The sequence below is a fragment of the Oratosquilla oratoria genome, chromosome 29 (genome assembly GCF_046742065.1).
Source record: "Oratosquilla oratoria isolate Oo_2021 chromosome 29, ASM4674206v1, whole genome shotgun sequence".
In the NCBI taxonomy this organism is placed as follows: domain Eukaryota; kingdom Metazoa; phylum Arthropoda; class Malacostraca; order Stomatopoda; family Squillidae; genus Oratosquilla; species Oratosquilla oratoria.
In genome coordinates this window covers 52,935,488-52,961,268 of record NC_134805.1, presented here as the reverse complement: position 1 = coordinate 52,961,268, position 25,781 = coordinate 52,935,488, and the positions used below count along the sequence as shown (strand labels likewise).

The following is a 25,781-nucleotide window of genomic DNA, read 5'->3' as shown; positions in this document are numbered from 1 at the left end:
TACTACGCCTCCTACCATTTTCTGAACTTTTGGTGATTGTAATCCCGGCGTCGGCGCCGCCGTCCGAGTTCCCTTTCCATTTCTCCCGAGTCACGACCACCAACAGCCCCTGAACGCTCGCTTAATCACCCGGTGGCAATAGCCCTCTTTTATGCACTACTATCTTTTCATTTTCTTACAGGCATTCTTCCCCTCCTACAAAAACCGATCCCTCGCAAGCGGATGGTCTTACCTAAGAAATCAGAATCAGAATCATATATATTTTTTTTCGTTGGCTACCGAGACGTAACTTCCCTCCCACATCGCTTTTCGCTATATCCAATCAGGTTGAGGAATTATTTGTATTATCAAACGTTACAAATTGTCTATTGATGATTTTTTTGTTGTATAGATATTATATTTGTTTTGCTGACTTTTGGTTATAAATTGAATTATTTATGTTACCTTCCATTTGGATTTGCTTTAACTCCATCAAGGCCACTAAGCACGAACCCCTCCTAGACAGAAAGTCCTTATATCCTTGCGGAAGGCATAACAGTAGTCAGGGAATGGGAACACCTGAATCTCAGGGAGCGTATCAAAGTTGGCACCTCACGCATTGTCTCTACATTTGCAACAAGGAGCAATCAAACAACATCATTTACAGTACCACCAGGCTGATATAGAGTATCGTCAACAACACAAGGATAGTTACACATTGTAATAGGATTTAATCATGTTGTAAGCTGTTTAAACTGTATAAAGGAACGAGCCCGTATGATTAATATACAATCCAATATGACAGAAGCCATTCCTTTGTACAACTCGTTCACCAGACATCGTGGAAGAGGTACCCGAACTAACCTCTTCCACCTCCCCCTCCCCTCCCTCTCCTCCTCCCCCTCGCTCTCAGCGTGAGGTCCTGTATTTGAGACGCTCCCTGAGATCCAGGTGTCCTCATTCCCTGACTATCAATATTTAAACCTATGTTTCCTGGGCAAAATTGTCAATTGTACTTTATGTACTTGTGTAAGACTTTTATTTATTTATATTATTCTGAAAATGACTCCTTGTAGTCGAAACGTTAATTAAGAATGGAAGATTTTGGACAACTTGTTTTTGCCCATTTTTCAGAAAACTTGAGAGCACTAGTAAGATTTATATATATATATATTATATATATATATATATATATATATATATATATATATATATATATAAATATATATATATATTGCTGATAACCACAAAGGTAACCAGAAAAGAAACTAGAATTCCCAAGTGCTTTCGTAATATTTCACATCTTCAGGGGAAAGAAAGTTACACATAGGTATATAAAAGGTGTGAAAATAAACCGGGAAAGGTAAATAAAATGCACATTGAGAAAATGAAAAAAAAAATAATAATAATAATTTTTGAAATAATGCGATTACAAATTTTGTCAATGACAAAATGATCTAATTTAAAGATACCATGGCTAATTGGTTTTCCTCACTGAATTTTTAGATAAAATTTCACTTCCGTTGCGCCCAACTAAAATCATTGAACTTATCAAACTATGTATTAAAGGTTGTAAATTTGAATATAATGGTCAGTTTTATTCTCAGGAATTCGGAAGGGCAATGGGTAATCCACTATCTACAGTTCTTAGCAATCTCTATATGGAACTTTTTTAAACTAAACTATTAAGTGAAATTTTGCCACCAAATGCAATCTGGTATAGATATGTTGATGATGTTCTTTGCCTGTGACCCAGCTCTGAGGATTTAAATGCATTTTTACAATCTCTGAATAATTTAGTTCCTTCTATTAATTTTAATATTGAATTAGAAAGTAATAGTAAGTTGCCCTTTTTGGATTGCCTTATTCATAGAAATGGTAATAATTTTAAGTTTAGTGTTTATAGGAAGCCAACAAATGTTTTTTCATATATTCATTATTACTTGGCTCACCATGATAAAGTAAAATATTCAGTATTTTCTTCTATGTTTTTACGTGGTCTTTGTATTTGCAGCCCCGAATTTATTTATGAGGAATTTGAGTATATTGTTAAAGTTGGTCTTGGAAGTACCCTAGAATATTTTTTAGATCACGCTCTCGCTGCAGCGTTTTTTTTTTTTTTTTTTTTTTTTTTTTTTTTTTAGTGTTCAACCATCCTCCTCCTTTGATGCTAAGAACCTTCTGATTTACCATTCAATAACAATCTGGCTCAAGTTCTTCATATTTTAAAACATGGAATATTAAAATTGTATTTAATAATACATATACTTTTAATAAGTTAATTATTAAAATTTTACCTAGTGTCTCAAATGGCTGCACATACAAGATCCTTTGCAGAGATTGTAAAAAGAATTACCTTGGGCAAACGGGCAAGGTACTCTCAACAAGGATTACGCAACACAGGTACAGTGTAAAAACAGCACATTTTATATATTTTTTGTTTGTTACATTTTCTCATTGTGTATTGTCTATACCTTTCCCAGTTTATCTTCAAATCTCTTATATACATGTGTAAATTTTTCTTTTGTATTCCCCTAAAGACGTGGAATATCACGAAAGCGCTTGGGAATTCTAGTTTCTTTTCCGGTTTCCTTTGTACATACATATACATACATATACCAAGGCTTTTTCCCCCTTACAAGGGAGGTAGCCAAAAAGGGAAAGGCATAAAATCATTTCCACCCATTCCATCCCTGAATACACTCCACACCCCTCAACCCTCCCTCTTATCTGAGCACCTCCTGGATGACGGGTCATCCCTGCACCTTGTCCACTGCCCTGGGTCAGAAGCAGTGTCGCAAGACACAACACATCCACAGCAAGGCTGCTTCATCAAATCGGCGACCCCCCCCCCTCTCCGTCCCCCCATTGCATAAAAGGAGAGGACAGGGAGAAATCCCTTCGGGCTGCATCAACTTTTGCTCACACATACTACCTCATCCCCCACCCACCCGCCCATTCCACCTCATGCAATCACAACATCATCCATATACAACCAATTTCCATTCACCCCTGTCTTCTGTCCTCTCCCGTCCTTCCTCAACAGACATTCCCCTCTTCCCCAAAGCCCCCTTCACCCCATCCATCCACCTCATCCTAGGACGTCCCCTCATGCTCACTCCCTCCACATCTGCCTTCCACACCTCTTTTACTAGTCTTTCTTCACTCATTCTTTCCATGTGTCCAAACCATTCTAATATTCTTTCATCAACCCTATCTCCCAGCTCCTTTTCCACCCCTGTTCTCCTCCTCACCTCCTCATTTCTCACTCTATCTAACCTAGTAACCCCCATCAAACTTCTCAGACACCTCATCTCAAACACATTCAAACTCCTTCTCTCTTCTTCTCTTATGTTCCATGTTTCTGCCCCATACAGTGCTGTTGGCACAATCACTCCTTCATACAGTCTCCTCTTAGCAATTTATTGGATTGCTTGGTTTTGCTACGCAATGGATACTAGAGAATACTAAGTATAGAAATGAGGAAGAACCGTCAAGACTGGACATAATAATCACATCAGAACCTGAAATAGTGGACAAGATTGAATATAAGACACCAATAAGTAAAAGTGACCACATATTGGTTGAACTGGAACTAAATGAGGAAAAATATATGGAAAAAAAACTAAAGGGAAGATTGATGTATGGAAAAACAAATTTTGATAAAATAAAATAATTCTTTAAAAAGCAGACTGGGAAAGAATACACAAGGAGGAAATAACAGTAGAAGAGAAATGGAATGTTTTGACAAAAATTTATTAAGGAGTGGAAAAGTATGTTCCAAGACAAAAACAAGAAAAAGGACATGTAGAGTGTTGGTACAACAAAAGATGTAGGGAGTTAAAAGACAAAAGGGATAAAGCTTGGATAAAATGGAAAAAAGACAAAAGACCTGAAAAATAGAAAATATATACTAGTTATAGAAATGAATATGTACAAGTGAGCAGAGAAGAAAAGAGAAAATACAAAATAGATATCACAGAAAAATGTAAAGATCAACCAAATCTATTTTACAGATTTATAAACAACAAACTGAAAAACAAACAAGAATTAGAGAAACTACGACAAGGAGTTGAATACACAGAGGAAATAGAAATGGCAGAAATCATGAACAAGCATTTTAAATCGGTGTTTAGGAGAGAGAACATACAACCTGAAGATGTCGAGTGGGAGGAGAAAGTCCCCCCTATGAAAGAGATAGAAGTAACAAGGAATGAAATAATGAATCACTTGAGTAATCTCGATGTCAGAAAATTGCATGGACCAGATGAAATGGCAAACTAGATTTTGAGATAATACAGGAATGAACTAACAGACAAAATACATAGTCTAATAAGAAGTTCATTGAAAAAAGGAAAAGTTCCAGAAGATTGGAAAAGAGCAAATATAGTACCAATATATAAAGGAGGAAACAAGGAAGGCCCTACTGACTATAGACCGGTCTGTCTTACAAGTACGAAAGCTAAAATTTGTGAAAGAATTATCAAAATTAGATGGGTAAGGCATTTGAAAAAAAAAAAAAAAAAAAATCCAAGGCAATTTGTATTTAGACAAGGACGATCATGTGTCACAAACTTAATGTGTTTCTATTCAAGGCTAATAGATGTAATACAAGAAAGAGATGGATTGGCTTATTGTGCATTTCTAGACCTGAAAAAAGCTTTTGATAATGTGCCACATAAGAAATTGGTAAATGAATTAGAGACTGCAGGAGGAATACAGGGCAAACTGCTGAAGTGGATGGAAGATTTCTTGCATGAAAGAAAAATGAGAGACAAACACTCTAATTAGGATAAAGTGATTAGTGGAGTCCCATAAGGAACAGTTCTGGCCCCAATAATGTTTGCTATATATATTAATGATATGGATAAAGGAATTGAAAGTTATATGAGCTTCTTTGCGGATGATACAAAATTGTTGAAAAAGTATGGGAATGGAGTAGGAAGTGGGAGATGGAATTCAATATTAAAAAGTGTAGTATAATGGAATTTGGAATAAGCAAAAAAGGAATAGTGGGATCACTATAAATTGGAACAGGAAGAAATTAAAAAAGTAGAAAACGAGAAGGACCTGGGTGTCATTATTATGAATAATATGTCCCTGAGAAACATATAAATAAATTTTTATTGAGAAACTTATAATTCAATAAGAACAATCAAAGTGGCATTTACATACCTGGACGAAGAAATGGTGAAGAAAATACTAGTCACTTTGATAAGACCAAGATTGGGATCACCAAGTACAAAAAATGTATAACAAAACTTGAAAGAATATAAAGAGAAATTACGAAATTGGCACCAACACTCTAAGAACTATCATATGCAGAGAGACTAGCAAAACTTGAGCTACAGACATAAGAGCAAAGAAGAGAGAGAGGAGACTAGTTAACTATTTATAGAATCATGAAAGGCATATAAACTATTGATAGAGAGGATCTAATAAAATGGGATAGTAGAGATACAAGAGGACACGAAAAGAAAATCAAGAAAGACAGTTGTAGAAGAGACATCTTTCCCCACAGGGTAATAGACGTTTGGAACAAGCTAGATGAGAATGTGTTGTGTGCAAAAACGATACACAAATTTAAAAACTGTCTAGATAAAACGAGATATGAAGACGGAACACTACGAGCATAGCTCCCCTTCCCGTAAAACACAACTAGGTAAATACACACACGACGCTCAAAATAACAGAGAAGTTTGGAGCTCCAGGAAATCTTCAAATTTCTTGGATATCAACGATGAGGAAGTACCTTTGTTGTATTAGTAGGGAAGGGGAAAGCTCGTGGTGTAGTGGGAAGGTAAAAAAAAAGGAGAAAGAGAGCGATTACTGAGGAAAATGGAAGGAAATGAGGAAGGAGATGAATGGGCTCCCCCGAATGTCAGAAGGAATGTCAACAAAAGAGCTGCAGACGACGCAGGTGAAGTCGAAAATATCAGTGAAGGCATTAAATTTAGAAATATAGATAAGAACAACACAATAGAAAATGGAGATAATAATTTCTATGGATTTAATGAGGGAGAGGATGCCAACCTCCCCCGATTAGCAAGTCTAGAGGAAAAACTAGAGAAAATGAACGAACAGTGGGAGGTTAGGTTCAGCGAACTTACAAGGATTTCACAGAGTTGATAAATTGGAAGAACTAAAGAACCAAAACCTAGATATAGAAATAGAAGAATTAAAAGACATTCAAAAGAAGTAAAAGATGAGCATGAGGAATTAAAAAAGAATAATAAAGAAAATAAAGAGTCCATAACAAAAGAGGTACAGGATTGGAGAAAAGTCCAAGAGAACAACAAATTGAATTTAGAGATATAGTGACACAATAGATGAAAGAACAAAGTAAGGACACAGTTATTAAAGTGATGAGAGGAAAGGAGAATATAGTAAGAGACTTAGCGGGCAAAAAGAAATGTATAATTATATTAGGGATGGAAAAGAAGCATAATTCAAATAGGACTACAGGGGTATATATATATATATATATATATATATAGATATAAATATATATATATATATATATATACATATATATATATATATACATATATATACATATATATGAATATATATATATATATACATATATATATATTGATATTTATACATATACATGTATATATATACATATACATACATACATACATATATATACATATATATATATATATATATAAATATATATATATATATATACACACATATATATGTATATGTATACATATATATGTATATGTATACATATATATATATATATACATATATATATATATATATATATATATATATATATATATATATATATATATATATATAAAGTCCCTTGTGTATAATTTCCACACGGCTCCAATCAGGTAGGTTTCAGCATTTTTCTAGATGACGAACAAGGGAGTTGGATGTTCTATGTATCCTGAACACAAAAACGACCTCAGGGCACATAGAACATCCAACAGATAAGACCAGACCAATTAAGATCAAATTCAGGTCACAAACGACAGCAGAGAATATCTTAGCAAAAACAGGGAAACTAGCAGACAGTGATCAATATAAACAGGTATGGATAAAAAGAGAAATGAATAAAGAGGAGAGGATGAAAAAACAAAATTACTAAAAGTTAAGGGGAAAAAACGAGAAAAGAACAGAGTCAGACTAAGAGAAATTCTATTGGAGAGTAGTAGATATAAAAGTGAGGACATGGTTCACAGCAGAGAAAAACGGAAGGGAAGCAGAAAACATGATGGAAGTAGCAGGCTTGAACGAACTGAATGATTACCTGAAGGAAAAAGAACCGGACATAATGGGAATTGTAGAGACAAAATTGAAAGGTCCACTACCACCCAACAGTGTAGGACATGGTGCATATAATTATTGGATTAGAAACAGAGGTAAAACAAGGGGGTGGAGTTATGTTCCTGACTAAGAAGGATATAAATGTGAGGAATGTCACATATGGAAAGAATAGAGTAGAAATGATTATGATGGAAGTAGAAGACAGGAATGGGAAGAGCAGGAAGTTTGTAGTAAATTATGTGCCTCCTAAAACGGCCTCGTGGGAAGAGAGAGAACCCAAAAATATGTTAGAAGACACAAGGATAATATTAAGATAATGGAAGATGGAGGAAGAATAGTTATAATGGGTGACTTTAATTGTAAAGAAATCTGCAGGGAACAGATGACAGTGAAGGGTGGAGACGACCTGTGGTGATATGTACTACTTGATATGATTGTAGAACATACAATGACATAATGGATACAAAAGAATACTAGGTATAGAAATGAAGAAGAACCATCGAGACTGGACCTAATAATCACATCAGGACCCGAAATAGTGGACAAGATTGAATATAAGACACCAATAAGTAAAAGTGACCACATATTGGTTGAACTGGAACTAAATGAGTAAAAATACATGGAAAAAAACGAACGAAAGGGAAGATTCATGTATGGAAAAACAAAATTTGATAAAATAAGAGAATGCTTTCAAAAAACAGACCGGGAAAGGATACACAAGGAAGAAATAACAATAGAAGAGAAAAGGAACAATTTGACAAAAAATTATAAAGGAGTGGAAAAGTATGTTCCAAGACAAAAACAAGAAAAAGGATATGTAAAGTGTTGGTACAACAAAAGATGTAGGGAGTTAAAAGACAAAAGGGATAAAACTTGCATAAAATGGAAAAAAGGCAAAAGACCTGAAAAATGGAAAATATATACTAGTTATAGAAATCAATACGTACAAGTGTGCAGAGAAGAAAAGAGAAAATATGAAAAAGATGTCATAGAAAAACGTAAAGATAAACCAAATCTATTTTACAGATTTGTAACAAACAAACTGAAAAACAAACAAGAATTAGAGAAACTATGACAAGGAGTTGAATACACAAAGGAAATAGAAATGGCAGAAATTAAGAACAAGCATTTTAAATCGGTGTTTACGAGGAAGAACTTACAACCTAGAGATGTCGAGTGGGAGGAGAAAGTCCCCCTATGAAAGAGAATGGAATGAAATAATGAATCATTTGAGTAATCTCGATGTCAGAAAATTGCATGGACCAGATGAAATGGCAAACTGGATTTTGAGAGAATGCAGAAATAAACTAACAGACAAAATACAGTCTAATAAGCAGTTCATTGAAAGAAAGAAAAGTTCCAGAAGATTGGAAAAGAGCAAATATAGTACCAATATATAAAAGGGGAAACAATGAGGACCCTACTAACTATAGACCTGTCTGTCTTACAAGTACGATAGCTAAAATATGTGAAAGAAAGATCAAAATTAGATGGGTAAGGCATTTGAAAAAAAGAAGAAAAAAAACGTACTAAATCCAAGGCAATTTGTATTTAGACAAGGACGATCATGCGTCACAAACTTGATGTGTTTCTATTCAAGGCTAATAGATGTAATACAAGTAAGAGATGGATGGGCTGATTGTGCATTTCTAGACTTGTAAAAAGCTTTTGATAAGATGCCACATACGAAACTGGTAAAGACATTAGAAACTGCAGGAGGAATACAGGGCAAACTGTTGAAGTGGATGGAAGACTTCTTGCATGAAAGAAAAATGAAAGTGGTGATAAGAGACACTCTAATTGTGATGAAGTGATTAGTGGAGTTCCACAAGGAACAGTTCTGGCCCCAATAATGTTTCCTATATATATTAATGATATAGATAAAGAAATTGAAAGCTATATGAGCTTCTTTGTGGACGATGCAAAATTGTTGAAAAAGGTGAACACTGTAGAAAGTTGAGTCGCTACAGAGTGATCTCAATAAAGTATGGGAATGAAGTAGGAAGTGGGAGATGGAATTCAATATGAAGAAGTGTAGTATAATGGAATTTGGAATAGGCAAAAAAAGAATAGTGGGATCATATAAACTGGGAGAGGATGAAATTATAAAAGTAGAAAATGAGAAGGACCTGGGTGTCATTATTATCAATAATATGTCCCCTGAGAAACGAATAAAAACTTTTTTTTTTTAGAAACTTATCATTTAATAAGAAAAACTAAGTGGCATTTACATAACCTGACGAAAAAATGTTGAAGAAAATACTAGTCACTTTGATAAGACCAAGATTGGAGTATGCAGCGACGACGTGGTCACCAAGTACAAAAAATGTATAACAAGACTTGAAAGAATACAAAGAGCAATTACGAAATTGGCACCAACACTCTAAGAACTATCATATGAAGAGAGACTAGCAAAACTTGAACTATAGACATTAGAGCAGAGAAAAGAGAGAGGAGACTTGATAACTATTTATAGAATCATGAAAGGCATAGAAGCTATTGATAGAGAGGAATATAATGGGATAGTAGAGATACAAGAGGACACGGAAAGATAATCAAAAAGACAGTTATAGAAGAGACCTGAAAAAGAACAGCTTTCCCCACAGGGTAATAGACGTTTGGAACAAGTTAGATGAGAATGTGGTGTGTGTAAAAATTATACACGAGCTTAAAAACAGTCTGAATAAAGCAAGTTATGAAGACGGGACACCACGAGCATAGCTCCCCTTCTCGTAAAATACAACTAGGTGAATACACACAACAGCTTTCCCCACAGGGTAATAGACGTTTGGTACAACTTAGGTGAGAATGTGGTGTTCGAAAAAACGATAGGCGTATCTAAAAACAGTCTAGGTAGAAGGAGATATGAAGACGGAACAGCACGAGCGTAGCTTCCCTTCCCGTAAAATACAACTAGGTAAATACACACACACACACACACACACACACACACACACACACACACACACACACACACACACACACACACACACACTTACGTCGGACGGACGGCGACGATTGACGTCCTGAAGAAAAAGTGAAATATTCGTGGATCTCAACGCAAAGGAAGTAACTATTGTATTTACAGGGGGGGATTGCTCGTGGTGTAGTGGGAAAGTGAGGAAAAAGGAGAAGGGGAGGGATTACTGAGGGAAATGGAAGGAAATGAGGAAGGGGAGGACTTGGTCCAAGAGGCCAGGCGGCTTGTAAACAAACGACGAACCGATGATTTGGATTTTGATGATGGGACTAACAAAAATGTAAAGATTAGAAACATAGATAAGAGCAGTTCAATGGAAGGTGAGGATAATAATTTCCAAGGATTTAATGAGGGGGCGGCGGATACCAACCTCCCCCGACTGGCAAAACTGGAGGAAAAACTTGAACAAATGACCGAACATTGGGAGATTAGGTTCGGTAAAATGTCAAAAATTGCGGAAAGGGTTGAAAAATTGGAAGAACTAGAGAAGGCGAACAAAAACTTAACTGATGAAATAGAAGAACTAAAAAGACAGTTAAGAGAAGTAAAAGAGGAGAATGAAGAATTAAAAAGGAACAATAAAGACAATAAAGAAGCAATAGCAAAAGAGGCACAGGGGTGGAAGAAGATACAGGAAAATAGTAAAGTTGCATTTACTGATATAATTAAACAGCAAATGAAAGAACAAACTGAAGACTCAGTTATCAAAGTGATGAGACAGAAGGAGAATATTGTAAGAGACTTAGCAGATAAAAAAAAATGTATAATTATATTAGGAATGGAAGAGAAACATAACCCAGATAGAACCACAAGAATCAAAGAGGAAAATGAAAAAGTAAGCAGTTTACTAGAATTAGTTCAGGAAGATGAACCTGAAATAATGAAACAAATCGAAGAGAAGTTTAGGCTCGGAAAGTATAGTACAGATAAGACCAGACCAAATAAGATTTAATTCAGATCACAAACGACGGCAGAGAATATCTTATCAAAAACAGGGAAACTAGCAGCAAGTGAACAATATAAAAAGGTATGGATAAAAAGGGAAATGAATAAAGAGGAAAGAGAAGAGGAAAAAAATGAAAAGACATGAAGTTAAGGAAAAAAAACGAGAACAGAACAGAGTCAGAAAAAGAGAAATTCTATTGGAGAGTAGTGAATATGAAATTGAGGAAATGGACCATAACAGAGAGAAACAAAAAAGAAACAGAGAATACAATGGAAATAACAGAAAGTTAAGAGTGTCCTACACAAATATAGATGGATTAATAACTGGACTGAATGAACTGAACGAGTATCTGAAGGAAAAAGAACCGGACATAATGGGAATTGTAGAGACAAAATTAAAAGGTCCACTAACACCCAACAGCATAGGACACAATGCATATAATTATTGGATTAGAAACAGAGAGATAAAACAAGGGGGTGGAGTTATGTTCCTGACTAAGAAGGATATAAACGTGAGGTGTGTCACATATGGAAAGAATAGAGTAGAGATGATTATGATAGAAGTAGAAGACAGAGATAAGAAGAGCAGAAAGTTTGTAATAAACTACGTGCCCCCAAAAACAGCCTCGTGGGAAGAGAGTGAACATAAAAGTATGTTAGAAGACACAAGAATAACATTAAACAAGATAATGGAAGATGGAGGAAGAATAGTTATGATGGGCGACTATAATTGCAAAGAAATATGCTGGGAAGAGATGACCGTAAAGGGTGGAGAAGACTCATGGGGAAATGTTCTACTTGAGATGATTATTGACCACACAATGACACAATGGATTCAGGAGAACACTAGGTATAGAAATGAAGAACCATTGCGACTAGACCTAATAATCACATCAGAACCTGAAATAGTGGAAAAGATGGAATACCAGGCACCAATAAGTAAAAGTGACCACATATTGATAGAACTAGAACTAAATGAAAAAATATACATGAAAAGAAATGAACAATATAGAAAAGGAAGATTGATGTATGATTTTTTTTTTTTTTTTATAAAATAAGAGAATTCTTTCAAAATGAAAACTGGGAAAGAATACACAAAGAAGATACAACAGTAGAAGAGAAATGGAATATTTTGACAAAATTTATAAAAAAGGAGTGGAAAAGTATGTCCCAAGACAAAAACAAGAAAAAGAATATGTAAAGTGCTAGTACAACAAAAGTTGTAGTGTTAAAAGACAAAAGAGACAAAGCTTGGACCAAGTAGAAGAAAGACAGAAGACCTGAAAAATGGAAAAATATATACTTGTTATAGAAATGAATATGTACAAACGTGCAGAGAGGAAAAGAGAAAATATGAAAAAGATGTCATAGAAAAATGTATAGATCAACCAAAACTATTCTACAGATTTGTAAACAACAAACTGAAAAACAAATAAGACTTGGAGAAATTAAGACAAGGAGGAGTTGAATACACAGAGGAAATAGAAATGGCGGAAATTATGAACAAACATTTTAAATCAGGTTTACAAGGGAGAATATACAACCGGAAGAGATCGAATGGAAAGAGAAAGTCCCCCCTATGAAAGAAATAGAAGTAACAAAGAATGAAACACTTGAGTAATCTTGATGTTAGAAAATCGCATGGACCAGATGAAATAGCAAATTGGATTTTGAAAGAATGCAGAAATGAACTGGCAGACAAAATACATCGCATAATAAATAGTTCCTTGAAAGAAGGAAAAGTTCCAGAAGATTCGAAAAAGCCAATATAGTACCTATATATAAAGGAGGTAATAAAGAAGACCCTACCAACTATAGACCAGTTTCTCTAACAAGTACAATAGGAAAAATTTGTGAAAGAATTATCAAAAGTAAATGGGTAAAATATTTAGAAAAAAAAAAACAGCGTGCTTAATCCAAGACAATTTGGATTCAGACAAGGACGATCATGCGTCACCAATTTAATATGTTTCTATTCAAGGCTAATAGATATAATACAAGAAAGAGATGGATGGGCTGATTGTGCATTTCTTGACCTAAAAAAAGCCTTTGACAAAGTATCACATAAGAAGTTGCTTAAGAAATTAGAAATTGAAGGAGGAATACAGGGCAAACTGCTTAAATGGATGGAAGACTTTTTGCTAGAAAGAAAAATGAGAGTAATGATAGGAGACAAACACTCAAAATGGGATGACGTAATAAGCGGAAGAAGATTGTGAGTCACTACAGAGTGATCTAAATAAAGTATGGGAGTGGAGTAGGAAGTGGGAGATGGAGTTCAACACTAAAAAGTGTAGTATAATGGAATTTGGAAAAAGCAAAAACAGAATAACAGGATCATATAAATTGGGAGAAGAAGGAATAAAAAAAAGTAGAAAATGAGAAGGACCTGGGAGTCATTGTTATGAATAATATGTCACCTTAGAAACATATAAATAAGATTTTTGGAGAAACTTATAATTTAATAAGAACAATCAAAGTGGCATTCACATACCTGGATGAAGAAATGGTGAAGAAAATTCTAATCACTCTGATAAGACCAAGATTGGAATATGCTGCAACGATGTGGTCACCAAGTACAAAATAAAATGTATAAAAAAAAATTGAAAGAATACAAAGAGCAATTACAAAATTGGCACCAACACTCTCAAAACTATCATATGAAGAGAGAGTAGCAAAACTTGAACTACAGACACTAGAGCAAAGAAGAGAGGAGATTTGATAGCTATTTACAGAATCATGAAAGGCATAGAAATTATTGATAGAGAGAATCTGATAAAATGGGATGATAGAAATACAAGAGGGCACGGAAAGAAAATCAAGAAAGACAGCTATAGAAGAGATGTGAAAAAAACAGCTTTCCTCACAGAATAATAGACAGTTGGAACAAGTTAGATGAGAAAGTAGTGTGTGCAAAAACAATACATGAATTTAAAAATAGTTTAGATATAATGAGATATGAAGACGGGACGCTACGAGCATAGCTCCCCTTCCCGTAAAATACAACTAGGTAAATACAACAAGGTAAATACACACACACACACACACACACACACACACACACACACACACACGTCAGTCGAAGTGACAGCGAAGTTTGGAACTCCAGGAAAAACACAAGTTTCATCGATCTCAAGAACGAGGGAGTACTTTTGTTGTATTAGTAGGGAAGAGGAAAGCTCGTAGTGTAGTGGGAAGGTGAAGAAAAAGGAGAGATTGGTTACTGAGGAAAATGGAAGGAAATGAGGAAGGGGACGAACAGGCCCTGCATGTTAGAAGGGTTGTAAACAAAAGGAGTGTAGAGTACACATATGAGGTAGAACAGGGGAGCAGAGGTGTCAAAAGCAGACATATAGATAATCGCAGCTCGGTAGAAAGAGAGAATAACTGCTTTTATGGATTTAATGAGGAAGGAGGTGACAACCTCCCCCAACTAGTAAATCTAGAAGAGAAACTAAAAAAATGAACGAAGGATGCGAGGTTAGGTTTAACCAATTAACACTAGTTACCCAAAGAGTTGATAAACTGGAAGAACTAAAGGAGAATCAAAAGCTAATTAAAGAAACAGAAGAATTAAAAAGAGAGTTAAAAGAAGTAAAAGATGAGAATGAGGAATTTAAAAAAGAATAATAAAGAGGATAAAGAGTCCATAGCAAAAGAATCACAGGGTTGGAGAAAAGTCCAAGAAAACAACAAAATTGTAGAGATATAGTGACACAACAGATGAAAGAACAAACTAGGGACACAGTTAAATGTATAATTATATTAGGGATGGAAGAGAAGCATAATCCAAATAGGACCACAAGAGTAAAAGAGAAGGAAAAGGTAACCAAAATATTAGAAGTAGTTTAAGAGGGTGACAAGTACAGGGAAAGAAATTGAAGAAATATATAGAATAGGGAAACACAATACAGATAAGACCAGACCAATTAAGATCAAATTCAGGTCACAAACGACAGCAGAGAATATCTTAGCAAAAACAGGGAAACTAGCAGACAGTGATCAATATAAACAGGTATGGATAAAAAGAAATTAATAAAGAGGAGAGGATGAAAAACAAAATGACTAGAAGCTAAGAAAAAAAACGAGAAAAGAACAAAGTCAAACAAATAGAAATTCTATTGGAGAGTAGTAGATATGAAAGTGAGGAAATGGTTCATAGCAGAGAAAAACGGAAAGGAAAAAGAAAACACGATGGAAGTAGCAGAAAATCAAAAGTGTCTTACACAAACATAGATGGCTTAATAACAGGCTTGAACGAACTGAATGATTACCTGAAGGAAAAAGAACCGGACATAATGGGAATTGTAGAGACAAAATTGAAAGGTCCACTACCACCCAACAGTGTAGGACATGGTGCATATAATGATTGGATTAGAAACAGAGAGGTAACACAAGGGGGTGGAGTTATGTTCCTGACTAAGAAGGATATAAATGTGAGGAATGTCACATATGGAAAGAATAGAGTAGAGATGATTATGATGGAAGTTGAGGACAGTAATGGGAAGAGCAGGAAGTTTGTAGTAAATTATGTGCCTCCAAAAACGGCCTTGTGGGAAGAAAGAGAACCCAAAAATATATTATATATAAAGGATAATACTAAATAAGATAATGGAAGATAGAGGAAGAACAGTTGTATTGGGTGACTTTAATTGTAAAGAAATCTGCAGGGAACAGATGACAGTGAAGGGTGGAGATGACCTATGGTTGAGATGTACTACTTGATATGATTGTAGAACATACAATGACGTAATGGATACAAGAAAATACTAGGTATAGAAATGAGGAAGAACCATCGAGACTGGACCTAATAATCACACCAGAACCCGAAATAGTGAGCAAGATTGAATATAAGACACCAATAAGTAAAAGTGACCACATATTGGTTGAACTTGAACTAAATAAGAAGAAAAAAAGTATATATATATATATATATATACATATATATATATATATATATATATATATAGAAAGGGAAGATTGATGTATGGAAAAAAATTATAAAACATGAGAGAATAAAGGATACACAAGGAGGAAATAACAATAGAAGAGAAATGGAATATTTTGACAAAATTTATAAAGGAGTGGAAAAGTATGTTCCAAGACAAAAAAAAAAAAAAAAAAAAAAGGATATGTAAAGTGTTGGTACAACAAAAGATGTAGGGAGTTAAAAGACAAAAGGGATAAAGCTTGGATAAAATGGAAAAAAGACAAAAGACCTGAAAATGGAAAATATATACTAGTTATAGAAATCAATATGTACAAGTGTGCAGAGAAGAAAAGAGAAAATACGAAAAAGATGTCATAGAAAAATGTAAAGATCAACCAAAACTATTTTACAGATTTATAAACAACAAACTGAAAAACAAACAAGAATTAGAGAAACTACGACAAGGAGGAGTTGAATACACAGAGGAAATAGAAATGGCAGAAATTATGAGAAATTATGAGAAAGTTCCCCCTATGAAAGAAATAGAAGTAACAAGGAATGAAATAATGAATCATTTGAGTAATCTCAATGTCAGAAAATTGCATGGACCAGATGAAATGGCAAACTGGATTTTGAGAGAATGCAGGAATGAATTAACAGACAAAATATACAGTCTAACAAGCAGTTCATTGAAAGAAGGAAAAGTTCCAGAAGATTGGAAAAGAGCAAATATAGTACCAATTTATAAAGGGAGAAACAAGGAAGACCCTACTAACTATAGACCGGTCTCACTTACAAGTACGGTAGCTAAAATTTGTGAAAGACTGATCAAAATTAGATGGGTAAGGCATTTGGAAAAAACAACAACAACAAACAACGTACTAAATCCAAAGCAATTTGGATTTAGACGAGGATAATCATGCGTCACAAACTTAATGTGTTTCTATTCAAGGCTAAAAGATATAATACAAGAAAGAGATGGATGGGCTGATTGTGCATTTCTAGACCTGAAAAAAGCTTTTGATAGGATGCCACATAAGAAATTGGTAAAGTAATTAGAAACTGCAGGAGGAATACAGGGCAAACTATTGAAGTGGATGGAAGACTTCTTGCATGAAAGAAAAATGAGAGTTGTGATAAGAGACAAACACTCAAATTGTGATTAAGTGATTAGTGGAGTTCCACAAGGAACAGTTCTGGCCCCAATAATGTTTGCTATATATATTAATGATATGGATAAAGGAACTGAAAGTTATATGAGCTTCTTTGTGGACGATGCAATATTTTTGAAAAAAGTGAACACTGTAGAATATAGTGAGTCGCTACAGAGTGATCTCAATAAAGTATGGGAATGGAGTAGGAAGTGGGAGATGGAATTCAATATTAAGAAGTGTAGTATGATGGAATTTGGAACAAGCAAAAAAAGAATAGTGGGATCATATAAATTGGGAGAGGAAGAAATTAAAAAAATAGAAAATGAGAAGGACCTGGGAGTCATTATTATGAATAATATGCCCCCTGAGAAAAGAAAATCAAGAAAGACAGTTATAGAAGAGACCTAAAAAAGAACAGCTTTCCCCCATAGGGTAATAGACGTTTGGAAAAAAGTTAGATGAGAATATGGCGTGTGCAAAAACGATACACGAGATATGAAGACGGGACACCACGAGCATAACTCCCCTTCCCGTAAAATACAACTAGGTAAATACACAAATACACATTTAGATCACTAAAAGGGATAGATTACATTGAGAGAAGAGATCTAATTAAAAATAGAAGTGATTTAATAGGTCATGAGAGTGAATTAAGAAAACCACATATTGAAAGGATGTTAAGAAATACAGTTTTCCATATAGATGCATAGATATGTGTAATATGCTTAGAAGGTGATATAGACCAAGCTCAAATAATACATGAGTTCAAATCTAAATATGATGATTGGAAACGAAGGATATAAATTAAGTTGGAACTGAACATGAATTTGAGTCTAGGTATGTTAGAAAATTAAAGAATAGGAGACTGGACCCAACGAGCATTGGTCCTTTCCTGCATACTACAATTAGGTAAATACTATTAAGTAAACACATACACACAATGCTTCCGTCTTGCAACGGCAGTTGAGGTGGAATGTTGCTGCGCTTGAGAGCTGTCATTCGCTGATCAAGATGGCATCTTACCCCTCTCCTGCTCCCACTCCCTGGCGGAAAAACCTGACGATGGCGCAGAAGATGCAGGTAATTTCAGACAGCAAGAAGGCATAAGCAAGGTGAATTCCAATTCCAGCCCAAAATCTCCGGCAGATAAGAGGAGGCGTATAAGTTCAGAAGCATCAGTGTTATCTAACATCAGTTGCCTCTACTGCTAGCCTGCATTTTGAGTTGGAGCCCAGCATCTCAAGGTCTGTGTCTCCAGTCCCCTGTACTTGAGCAAAGTAAAAAAGAAAAAGAAAGAAAAACCCCCATAAGATTTGTTGTTTTACTTATACCAAAAATGCAAAATATACTGTATAATGTACATCCAATGTATGATTTACCAAAATTTTAATTATTTGAGGTTCACTTTTGTATACCATGCTCCCCCTTCATATACCAAACTTCATTTAGTGTATAAAGAGGAATCCGACCACCGTATCTATTTAACTTTCACCTCTATCGACCATGGTTTCACCCCAGTGAGGTCGATATAGTGAGGGTTTACGGTACAATCTCTCTTCCTTGAGTGACGAGAGAACTGATCTAGTTACCTCAAAGCTATGTATGTGTCAAACAGGTTCGAACGGTAATACTCGGGAATTTGAGAAGGCGAGAGAGAAACACACGTCACACCAACTAAGATGTGTTTATTCGGAATAACACAGGCTAAAAATTAGTTTACACAAAAAATGAATTATATAAAATTGTAACTTTCCTGAATGGGAAGAGACTGAAGTGTCCTGCTCGGCAAGCAGACAGGTCTCTCCTGGTCCGTCGACGACGACGAGCGTCGGAAAGCAGGTGCAAACCAGGTTCTCCATGCCCTTCCTTGTGGACCTGGGAGGGGGAGGGAGAGTGGGCGAGGGGACGATCTGCGCATGCGCACACCAGTAGTTGTGATGATCCCGCATATTTGGGCCCTGGGAGGCTAGCATGACCTCACGTTCGTCCGGCCTGGTCAGGTGCTGAGCGCGCCGACCAGCTCCAAGCTCCATCACGGGTTGAATCACGTGGTCAGCGGTGGACGAAACGTCCGCGCTGACAGTATGTTCCTGCAAGAAAGACCAAAGGCAATGGATTTATTTATTGAACATTGTTACACTTGAGCATACTGTATATAATCATGTGCTGGACCCGTAATGACAAAAGTTTAATACTCAGGTCTGTAAAACAAAAATATATTGTATGTTTCTTCATGACATCCCCAAACCTGTTGTTAAAAAACTTTATATATGGATTCCTTTTGTAACACAAAGTTGGATATGTGTATCAAACTGCTTTAGATTGATTAATGTTTACCACATGAATTATTTTTCCTTTTATTTGTCCAACAAATTTATACATCTAAGGAGAAAGCTATTTCCTAACAGACTCTAAACAATATAATTATTTTTTCTTTTTGCTATGTCCCTTTGATCATTCATCCTATACTAACAGTCTGTCAATTTTTAAAGCTAATCATATCCCCTCTATTTCTTTGCTTTTCCTTGTGAGTAATATTTCTTTCTAATCTCTCCATATATCCTCTATTAACCAGCACTGGGATCATTCTAGTTGTAACCCTTTATATCCTCAAACTTTCTTATATATATATATATATATATATATATATATATATATATATATATATATATATATATATATATATGAGGTAAGAGCAACACCTCTGCGTATTCCATGGGGGATTAATTTAAGTGATTTTTACTATTTCCTCAGCCATATACCGAAATACTACTCTTATGTTTATTGAAATTTTCCCATTATCCCGTTTATATATCCTTCGTGCAACAGATAATTCTTATTTAAAACTCTTTGGGCATTTTCCTCCTTTACTTTTGTAACTATTGAATTTCTCATTGCACAATTCCATAATGGTCTCTACTTGCTTTGCCTCATATCCTTATTTTGCATTTCCTTGCACTGAATTTCATTTTCCACTCTTAATTCCATTCATTATCCTACAACAACCCTCTACACTTGTTGCCCATTTCATAATGAATTCATCAGTGAATATGTGTAGCCTACCTGACAATACCATTCATTATGTTGTTGATATTTAACATGTGCCCTGTAGTACTCCGCTTGTCATATCTCCAATCTAAGGCCAGGCAAATTTATCCATATACTAGTTGGATATTCAATTGAAGAGGTTAAATGAAAGTTTTTTATTTTATTTTTTCTCTGCACAGGAGCGACAAGGTCATGAGGTGCCCCTTGACCTTCAGAGGGGTGCTCATATGGACCTCCAGCACTTTCCTCGTCACTATACACCACCTTCCATTCCATCTCTGGGAAGAGAGGTGACCTCTCAATACCCCGGTGTGGTAGTTTGTTCCCCAGAGACATTACAAGGACAATGGGTTGAGTCACAGGATACAACAATGATTTCCAGACGACCAGAGAGAGTTTCTGCACCAGGTAGGATTCAGAGTTCCTCGTGTTATGGGAGTTATGGCAGAGCATATTACAGTGAGACCTCTCATTAACGGACGTTAATTAGCTGTGTGTGCGGTGTTTTCGGTGCTGTTGTTTAGTTCATGCAATCTATGCCACCCAAAAAACACTCCAAAACACCGAAAACACAGCGAAAACACAGCTAATTAACGTCCGTTAATGAAAGGTCTCACTGTACTGATTAAATGACATTTTGATCTATAACAAGGCTGGATACAGAAAAAATCAAAGACGAATAGAATAATAATAGTTGTTGACTTAAGTTTCTCTGATTGGAAATCTGCAGCCTCAATCAGCAACTATCCTTAGGCCCTCTCATAGACCTCTGGGAAGAAACTATGAACTTTTGTCTATGTTGTATTAGTGTAATTGCCCATAGAGGAAAGGGGCCATGGTTGTAGGGCCCTACTTCTCTGTGTGGGCGCATGGAAAGTTCTTTCTCCCAGGACGACCGACTACCCCAAGCTCAGGAAGTCTAGACTGAATATAATGGCTTTCTCAGAGGTGATTATATCTATTTCTAGTCGTACCAAACTGATGGGGCCCACCTCGCAGGAACAACTGTAGGCATATCTAGCCGACTACTACACGACGTTGTAAAGGTTACTCCGGTTGATGAGCCTATGGGGCTGGTGAGGCTGAATCACACCTTGGGCTTCATCCCTCATATTGCAATATATGTTCTCTAGGACCGATCATAGACTTGTGGTCTATGATCGGTTGGGAAGGCTTATGGGAGTCTTGATTGAGCGGATTAGGAGAGGAACAGAGGGAGTAATTGGTGAGGAACAGTGTGGTTTTAGGACAGGTAGTGTGTAGATCAGACTTTTATGGTAAGACAGATATGTGAGAAAACTATAGGAAAAGGTAAGGGTGTTTTTTTTTTTGGCTTTTATGGATCTGGAAAAGGCTTATGACAGGGTTGACAGGAAGGCACTGTGGGAGGTTTTGCAGATATATGGGATAGGAGTAAAGCTGTTAAGAGCAGTCAAGAGTTTTTATGAGAGTAGTATAGCCTGTGTTAGGATTAGAAATGGAGAGAGTGAGTGGTTTGAGGTAAAGGTGGGACTTCATCAGGGATGTGTTATGTCACACTGGCTGTTCAATTTATACATGGATGGGGTGGTGAGAGAGGTAAATGCAAGGGTAGTGGATCGGGGAGTGGAGATGATTAAAGAAAATGGAGAAAAGTGGGAGATAAGCCAGTTGTTGTTTGCTGATAACACGTGCTTGTAGCGGGGTCAGAGGAGGGATTGAGGAAGTTAGTGACAGAGCTTGGGAAGGTGTGTGAAAGAAGGAAATTGAAGATAAATGTGGGGAAAAGTAAGGTGATGACATGTACAAGGAGAGAAAGTGACAGCAGACTGGAAGTGAGTATTAAGGAAGAGAGACTGGATGAAGTGGATATTTTTACTTGAGTTCGAATGTGGCAGGAAAAGGGGGGGAATGGGGTGAAGGTAGAATGTAGATTGAGAGAAGTGAGTAAATGCCTTGGTGGATTAAAAAGTGTAATGAGAAATAGACATTTAAGAATGGATGCTAAGAGGAGATTGTATGAAGGAGTGATTGTGCCAACAGCAATGTAAGGGGCAGAAACATGCAACATAAGAGAGGAAGAGAGAAGGAGTTCGAATGTGGTTGAGATGAAATGTCTGAGAAGTATGATAGGGGTTACTAGGCTGTATAGAGTGAGAAATGAGGAGGTGAGGAGGAGAACAGGGGTGGAAAGGGAGCTGGGAGATAGGGTTGATGAATGAGTATTAGGATGGTTGGACACATAGAAAGAATGAGTGAAGAAAGGTTAGTAAAAGAGGTGTGGAAGGCAGAGGTGGAAGGAGTGAATATGAGGGGACGTCCTAGGATGAGATGGATGGATGGGGTAAAAGGGGCATTGGGAAAGAGAGGAATGTCTGTTGAGGAAGGACGGGAGAGGACAGAAAATAGGGATGGGGAAGGGTTGTGTATGGATGATGCTGTGATGCATGAAGGGAGTGGGTGGGGGATAGGGGGTGAGGGAGTATGTATGAGAAATAAATTGACGCAGCCCGAAGGGATTTCTCCCCGTCTTCTCCTTTTCTGCACGAGAGGACGGAGAGGGAGGGTCGCTGAATTAACGAAGCGGCCTTTCTGTGGATGTGCTGTGTCTTGCGACACTGCTTCTGACCTAGGGCAGTGGACAAGATGCAGGGATGACCCGTCATCTAGGCAGTGCCAAGATAAGGTGGGGGGGAGGGAGAGGGTGGAGGGGAGTGGAGTATGTAGGGGACGGAATGAGTGGTATTGGTTCTATGCCTTTGTCTTTTGTCTACCTCCCTTGTAATGGGGGAAAAAGCCTTTGGTATATATATATATATATATATATATATATATATATATATATCCATATATATATATATATATATATATATATATATATATATACATATATTATTGAGACATTCTGACAGGTTGACGTAAGCGGAGTAGGAAACACAGGAGTCTTAGTCTTGAGTTTATTCCTGACTAGTTTCGCAGGTATGCTTGAAAAAGTGCTTTACCAGCTTTCGTAATTTTCAAAGCTCTTTATATTTCATTTTTACTTACATCCCTGTCATTTCCTTCTCCCATGAGTCATTTCTTGATTTCCTTTCACTGCCACAATCAATCCTCCTAACCTCCTCCACATTCAATAAATTTGAAATACTCAACCCATCTTTCCCTTAACTCCTTCTCTGCCAATAACATCTATTCGTCACCTTTCACATCTTCCTCTTTATCTGACTCTCTTCCTGACGTCCTAAGGCACACATTAAACAACCTCTAACCTACTGTAAACAGACACTCCGCATGACATGCAAACGAAATGCCTTACCAGCTTTCATAATTTTCAAAGCTCCTTGTTTTTCATCTTTACTTACATCCCTGCCATTTTCTTCTTCCATGACAATCATTTTCCTATCTCTTCCCACAGGCACAATCAATCAATCCCTAACCTCTTCCACATTCAACAATTCTCTGAAATACTCTACCCATCTTTCCCTTATCGCCTTCTCTGCCAATAACATCTATTCATCACCTTTTATATCTTCCTCTCTACCTGAATCACCCGTCACTCTTAACTTCCAATTTTTTTTCTTCATATTTTTAATTCTGTTATACTCTTACTGTATTTTACATCTGCTCTCCTCTTTGCCTCCTTCACCTCACGTTTTGCTTATCTTCTCTTCTTTATGTACATCACATGCTTCCTTAGTCCTACTATGCAAGAAATCCACATTTGCTTGCTTCTCTTGTATTACCACCTTCATCCTACCACTCACTAGCCTTTCTTATATTCCCTCCTATCCTCCTCGTTATACACACCATCTTTGCACATTGTCACTCTTTCCTTAAAATATGCACATTCCTCATCTTCTGCCTCCCCTCTCTCCCTCACCACGCCCTATATCCCTCACCAGCTCCCATAGTTCTCTTGGCTCCTGTAATGGCATCTCATTTTTCTTCAAATTTAATTTGTTTACTTTCCTAACCTCTCTACCAACCACCTTTTTCCTCTTTCTCCCTTTTTCCTCCATTTTTATTTTTCCTTAAACAAATTAAGGAATAAACAAGATGAAAAAATAAACTAATAAAAAAATGATACTCCCCCACACTCTCTTCTGAAAACATGAAAATTCAGAACTCTGCCTATATTTCCTTTTGATACCACTACATAACCAATTAATGCCCCGTCAACCACCCTTTTGTCTACCCCCTTTTATCATGTTTACTCATGCTTGGATCTTTTCCAGAATACTGTGTTTAATATTAACAGCTCTTTCTAAACACATCCAGCATCATCGCTCCTATACCATTCGTACCTGGCACCCCCAAACTTTCCTACTACTCTAGCACCGAGATCTTCCAACACATTTATGTTATTCCCAAAACTCTCTATACATTTATCTAAATCTATCAAAAACATCCCTTTCCTCTTCACTTTTCTCGATACCAGGTCCATATACACTAATAAAAACCACATCTATCCCCGTTTCACCTTCAGCCACATTAACCTTTAAGACACCTTCACTCCACACACTTTCATACCTCACTTACCAGCAGTCATTCTATCCCTCTTTCGTCCCCTCATCACTCCCAAACTCAAAACTACCTCTACCTTTCAATTTGATTTCACTTAATAACACATCCCTCTTACTTCTCACAAACATAATACTAATCTCCTCCCAATTACTCGTATCTGTGCCACAACCACCCACATTTAATGACCCAAATATAGGATTCTGGTAGAAGTTTTCATTCCAGACTCTCTTATGCCTAGACTTCTTGTAGGATGAACATACAGGGAGTAGGATCCTTAGTCCCATAATTCCGTCCCCCTTTGTCACCTTTTACGACTCTCGTGGAAATCACACACACGACGACAGACGATCGATGGCCGACGATACACGCCGTATTTTTAGTCTTTTAAAGGCACCAGGTGGAATTATCTATCAATTGAGTGGGCAGGGAGGGAAAAGCAACGCCATTCAGGGTCACTACAGAGGCATAGAATACCTGGTTCCAACTTTGGAAGAAAGCCAGTGAGGAAAAATAGTGAGTTTTTTCATCTCCGTCGTCACTTACGAGAGGAAACAAAGTGTAAGAATTAATTTTAATTTGTTTATATCATAAAATGTTGTCTCTTGTTTTTTTAAACTACAAATGGTAATTCTTAAGGCTTCCCAGAAACTAAAGTGACCAATTTCATTGAGGAAATTGATGGGAATGATGCTGGGGAAAAATTAAAAGAAAAAGATAGCAAATCTTCCATGGAAGACAGTGAAATCGCAATTAAAAGGAAACGGTTGGGTGGTTTACTCTCTCCTAATGAGTCAAAATTACTTGATCTAGAGCAGGGGTTCCCAAATTGCGGGTCATGACCCCCAAATGGGTGATGATCTTTTTTTTTGGGGGGGTCATAGTGGGTCCAACTGTATGTACATTCACCTCGCCAGAACGGGGCTAAATCTTCTGATCCGAATTTTCTCATCGA

At 36.4% G+C, this 25,781-nt stretch overlaps 1 protein-coding gene across 2 annotated transcripts in view; it reads left to right on the top strand.

Annotated features, from left to right (window-relative positions):
* LOC143040773 (uncharacterized) overlaps window positions 1-25,781 on the top strand; it is a 241,748-nt gene that overhangs the window by 106,272 nt on the left and 109,695 nt on the right. For both annotated transcript variants that reach the window (XM_076212205.1, XM_076212204.1), the window contains exon 3: window positions 20,506-20,734. In XM_076212205.1, the coding sequence (XP_076068320.1) occupies window positions 20,506-20,734 (229 nt within the window). The remainder of the gene's footprint in view (window positions 1-20,505; window positions 20,735-25,781) is intronic.